Source organism: Muntiacus reevesi, chromosome X (assembly GCF_963930625.1).
Source record: "Muntiacus reevesi chromosome X, mMunRee1.1, whole genome shotgun sequence".
Taxonomy (NCBI): Eukaryota; Metazoa; Chordata; class Mammalia; order Artiodactyla; family Cervidae; genus Muntiacus; species Muntiacus reevesi.
The window spans coordinates 63174406-63179801 of NC_089271.1; the positions used below are offsets into that span (position 1 = coordinate 63174406).

The 5396-nt window shown below is 56.9% G+C and overlaps 1 protein-coding gene across 1 annotated transcript; it reads right to left on the bottom strand.

The window, feature by feature from the left end:
• Window positions 1-3275: 3275 nt before the first annotated feature.
• LOC136154494 (uncharacterized protein CXorf49 homolog) lies at window positions 3276-4887 on the bottom strand. The gene is made up of 2 exons (XM_065916755.1): window positions 3561-4887; window positions 3276-3334 (listed from the first exon to the last, which is right to left on the bottom strand). The coding sequence occupies exons 1-2, from the start codon at window positions 4885-4887 to the stop codon at window positions 3276-3278; spliced, it is 1386 nt and encodes a 461-aa protein (XP_065772827.1).
• Window positions 4888-5396: the final 509 nt, after the last annotated feature.

The window sequence follows — 5396 nt, forward strand, 5'->3', positions numbered from 1 at the left end:
GCCATAGAGCATGATGGGCCCATTTCCACTCAATGGTATAGAGAGGCTCAGGCTGGAGTCAAGGGCGGTCAGCTGGCTAGGGCAGGGAGGATGTGAAAACAATGAGGACTCCACCATCCATCTCTAGCTGCCAGGGTGCAGTCTGACCCAGGTTGACACCAAACAGATGTGTCTCCTGACATCCAGCCCAGAGACTAGCCTGCCTCCTGTGTTCCCTGTACATTCCCTCCTGCTCCCCAGCTCACTGGATCCAGGCTTCATGCCCAAATCCTCTACTCAGTACAAAGAAGGAGAAGCAAAACTATTGGTGCCTGTCTAAGGGGTGAGGGCTAAAGAGGAGAGGAGGACTGTGTGCAGGTTCCAGCGTGCAAGGTGGGACCTGGGCGGGAGTGGGGATGGTACCGGCAATAGGGACTCCAACGAGAGGGCAGAGCCTGGGAAGGGAGAGATGAGGGCACCTCTGCCTGTTTCCACCTGCTGAACTACACATGCAGGCAAGCTGACCAATGGCAAGTCAAGGGAGGGATCAAGGGTGCTCCAACAGGAAAAGAGAGTGGTCAGGGTAAATAGAACAATGCGTCCAGTGCGGCAAGGAGGATGGGTTGGAGCTCTGTATCGGGGTCATGATTTCCTTCCAAGGGGGAGGCAGAATGTCAGCAATGGATGGGAACCTGCAAATCCCAGGAGGGTGTTTAAGAACTAGAAGAGAGATTTTAGGGGAATGGGAGGATGTGTCAATGTGGCCAGACAGAACCCTCAGTGAACCCAGACCGGGGGCACTCTGTTGCCCTGCTAGCATGGATAGTAGTAGAGACTGACCCAGAGTCCCCACCATAGGATTCCAGAGGTACTGTTCTGCAACAGGCTCTAATATGGAGTGACTCCCCACCAGGCCTTGCCCCACTCCCCCAACCCCTACCACCCAGAGAGAGGGCAGAACACAGAATATGAGAATTGCTTTACTCAAAAACTGCTGTGAGACTGGGGCAGAGAGGGGGAAAACAAGGGGCAGAGGATACTCTGATGGAGGCAAAATGAGAGGCAACAAACTTGGCCACAGCTCGCCAGCCCTGGAAGTAACAGCTGCTCATCTTCCAGGAAGATACTGCGCTCAACCTGTAAAACAGCAGAGTCAGGGAAGAGCCTCAAGCCACGGCCAGCCCACAGCCCTGCTCAACAGCCAACGTTGTGGGAAGGGGTATTTTGTGTGTAACACTCACTTCAGAGGATCTGGAACTTGTCAGCCAGGTACTGCATGGAGGCTGCAAATTGGAGAGGAATAAACAGGTGCTCCAGACAGACGGACATAGAAGCCTGTGCCCCTGTCCCGGTGGGGAACCACCTAGCCCTGCAACCTGAAACCCACATACCCCCAGCCCCAATGCAAGGAGCTCTGGGCCTGATCACTCCCCACTACCGGAATTAAATGTGGAGCCATTTCCTAAAAGGAAACATAATGTGCCAGCAGCTCTCAAGCTCGGGCCACGTCCGAACGTTTCAAAAATTGTCTCGCAAACAATCCAACAAGACCCTTAGAGACCACAAAAGATCAACAAGGCATCTCTACAAGTCCTATCAGAAGGAGCTGTCTAGGACTCGTGTGGCTGGCAGAGTGTGCATGCAGTCCACACAGTACTTTGCTACTTGTCTGCACGCCCAGCTGGACATGCACCACACGCTCCAGGGACAGGCTTGATAGGTTCTCCTCCCCACAGGAATGCTGATCCCTATAAGGCCCCCTGCACCTGCAGTCCACCTCACCCCAAGGTCCCATTCCAATTCTGCACTAAGAACCCGCTGCTCTCTGTTCCTGGTTCCTCATACCAAGTTGCTCCTTAAGGTCATCTATTTCTCTCTGTAGCACCAGACACTAGGCCAGCAGACACAGGAGGAAGAGAAATGGTTAGTATACACCCGCCTCCCCTCTCCTCCTCCTCTCCTCTCCCCCGGGCCCTCCATCCCAAAGCCAGGTGTCTAGACTGGCAAGGGAAAAACTTTCCTCAGTGGAAAGGAGGTGGGCTCCCTCCCTGCGGTGCGGGATGGGATGGGGGTGGGGGACCACACATGTCAGGTGCACGTGGACCCAGATCCCACCATGGGGTTTGGGTGTGTATTTCCAGGAACCAGAAGAAGCATTACCCGAGGACAGCCCTGCCTTCCAGGTGGCTGCTGCTGCCTTTTCCGTCTTGGGGGATGGTCAGTTGGTTCCCGGTCACCTGACAGGGAAAGGACACACAATCCAGCTTCCCAGGTTCCTAGTGAGATGCAAAGGGTCAAGCCGGGTCTAAGGTGAGCTGAGGCAGTATCGCCCTCTGCTAGCATCAAGTCTCCCCAGCTCTGCCCGGCAGGCAGCCCAAACTGTCTCTCTGGGTCTGCCCCTCCTATTCCGTAGGGGCGGCCATTTCACCCCAATTGTCGCCAAAGACTATGGTTCTGTGTTCGAGCTTCCCAGAGCAGCAGCCACAGCCAGCACCTGGGAGAGCAATGTGAGCAAACAGCACTTCACAGAAAAGACTATTATCCTGCAGGTCTACGCCCAGACTAGCTGTTGGGGCACTGCCACCCATCACCCCTACGGAACAAATTCCACACAGAAGGTGATGGGGCCAGGGCTAGCCCTGTTGACACCCTCTTTCTCAGGGGAGAAGCGCCCTGAGAGCAAGGCTGAGCCCCCAGATGAGTGAGAGAGAGAGAGAGAGAGAGAGAGTCAGAGACAGAGGTTTCTGCCCTCACCCCTGGCCTCCTCCCCCCATATCAAAACCCAGGACACTCACCTGAGGGGCCAGGCCTCTGTTCATGACTTCTCCCTTGTTCATGGCCATGGGCTCTGAGTTTCCTGAATCTTCTGCACCTCTGAAGTTGATGTTGGCGCCCCTGGGTTCTCCATGATGCACCCATGGAGAAGATGGCCATGGCCTGTCAGTGGTCAGCTAAAAACAAAGATTTCTCACTGATCTGGAGTAAGGATGTGTGTGCGTGCACGTGTGTGTGTACCAGTGCATTTATATGTCTATTCCTGTGTGTGTGAGAGCTCATGTGATTCAAGATGGAACTGAGGCAGGGAATTGGAAAAAGAATTGAAAGGCCGATCTCTTTAGCACATTCTCTGTCAGTCAGCCCTAGGCCAGCAGGCAGAGCTGAGCTGGGGACTATAGTGTGGCACTTAGAAAGCCTGGGTCCCATCCCTGGAAGGTTTGGGGAGCAACTAGGAAGTAGGATTCAGGAAAGTGATGCGTCTAAACACCGAAGCTCTGTGAAGATTTCAAGGGGTCCCCTCAAAACCATTCAGCTACCAGCTCTCCCGTCCACTCCAGCCCCAGCTTCGTGGAGGAGGCTGGAAACAGGCCAAGGGTGGAGAGCCGAGCCCAGCACACCCAAAGTGCTACCTTAACGTTTGTCCCTAGTAAAAGGACCCCAATCTGGCATCCTGATGACCCAGTGACCAAGGGCCACCCAATGACGACCCCTGAGGGATGGAGAGAAGGAGCAAGGGGTGAAGACCTGTGCCGAGGGGAGGGTGGGAGGTGGAAGAGTGGGGAGAGAGGAGGGGCCTGGCCTACTCACTTGGCCCTTTGGGAATGGATCTCTATTTGGGTCGTTTTCTTCTCCCGACAGCGCCATTGCTGCCACCGATTCCCGGGCCCTCCTAGTCACGGATTTCTTCGCCATTGCTGCCACCGTCTCCCGGGCCCGCCTAGCCACGGATTTCTTCCCAGCACCGGTGTGCTTGGACTCTTGGGCTACCCAAGGGACCAAGGCATACTTCTTGGACCTACCAAGCAGCTGGATGTCGGAGATTGGAGGAAAGGTGGCTGGTTCCAGGGGAGTGGCCGAGATTCCCTGCCCCCAGGAACGGAAGGTTTTCCCCACGGCAGGTTTGGAGACACCCCCAAGGGATTTTTTCTCCTGGACCCCCTTCCTCCTAGGAGTGGGCTGCAGCCTGCTGCCTGTAGGGGCAGCTGCAGTAACTGATACTACTGTCACTCCCGGGTAGCTGGGCAAGCTGCCCCCCTTCCCCCAGAGCACGCTCTGCCTTTTCTTAGGGGGAGAGGTGTCCTCCTGCTCTGCATCGCCCTGCCTGCCCTGCCTTTCCACAACCGAAATTAATCCTTGTGGAGCCGAGGAAAGGCAAGTGCCTGGCACATTAAGGAGATTCTCTCTGCCTTGGACATTCGAGCATCTGGTTGTGTTCCCAGGATCCTCGGGGCCGTTGAGCTTGGCCTGGCCTCCATCTTTGGGGTAAATGCCCACCCTCATCAGCTCTATCTCACTGAACTCATCAGAGGACTCGGAGTTGGACAGCAGCCCGGCTGTGCTTTCTAAGGGAGGCCACTGGTGATCCACAGCCACGTTCAAGCTACTCTTAGTGCCTCTCATAGGGTTCCCCCAGGCCCGGCCCGCCTTGAGCCCGCCGACCACGAGAGGGACGGCCTCAGCCTGTGCAGTTTCCCCACACCTCTGTGTAGCACCGTCTCGACTGGTGGGATGCACCTCGAGGTCCCACAAGGCAGACACTTCACTGACTGCGTAGCTCTCCTGGAACAGGCATCTGCGGGTGCCCAGCATGCTTAGGTCGGCCAGCTGCTGCAGGATGGCTGCCACCGACTCATCAGCCAGCTGCAGGGTATCCCCCTGGTCGTTGGCAGGAGAGCCAGGCCGGCCTTCACGGCCCCACAGCACCCGCCCTCTCGCTTCCAGCAGTTCCCGCTCGGACTCGAAGCCCTCAGGGTCTGGGAAGCCATTCCCGCCCTCACCCTCGCCGCTTCGCGTTGTCCCTGGCTCGGGGCTGGGGCCCGGTCCCCGAGGGGCTGTGGAGCCGGCCTCAAGGCCCCTTATGTGCTCTCTGCACTCTGAGCCGAAACCCGCTCCCGAAACAGACACCATCATCTGCGGAGCTCATATTGCGATCTGGATGGCCGCTGGGCCTGGGGCGGTGACGATTTATCAACCAGGTCGTGGTGGCCGCGGTGGTGGCGGTCAGGGCAGGTGAGCTGTGCAGCGTCTGAAGTTCGCCGAAAAGCAACAGCGGCACCACACGCAGGAGATGGCCGCAAACAACGCGAGGTTTTCAGCGCGCCAGAGCTGCCGCCTCCTCATTGGTCCAGTTCTTGCCAACCAGCACACGCCTTGTTTGGCCGTCCCCTCGAGGTGTAACCAATGGGGTCGAGAGCCTCCTCTGGTTTGGTGCCAAGCCCAAGGGCCCTCCCGGCATTACGCGAGTTGGCGGGTGAAGGTGATCCTTCCAGTACACCTCTGTCAAGCCTCTCGTCCCACTTCCTCCATTCCGAGTGCGTAACCATTCCGAGAGTGGGAGAGTTTAGGGGCAAACCCCTGTGGCGGTGGTGCAAGAATCCCATTTGGGAGGTAATTTGGCAGAATCTGTGAAAAGCAACTTA

What these genes read in the sequence shown, in the direction of transcription:
- LOC136154494 (XM_065916755.1), bottom strand. Translation starts at nt 4,887, where the DNA reads ATGATGGTGTCTGTTTCGGGAGCGGGTTTCGGCTCAGAGTGCAGAGAG. An exon ending in ATTCCCAAAGGGCCAAGTGA is followed by an intron (nt 3,335 to 3,560) that starts GTAGGCCAGGCC and finishes GCCTGTTTCCAG; the next exon opens with CCTCCTCCACGAAGCTGGGG.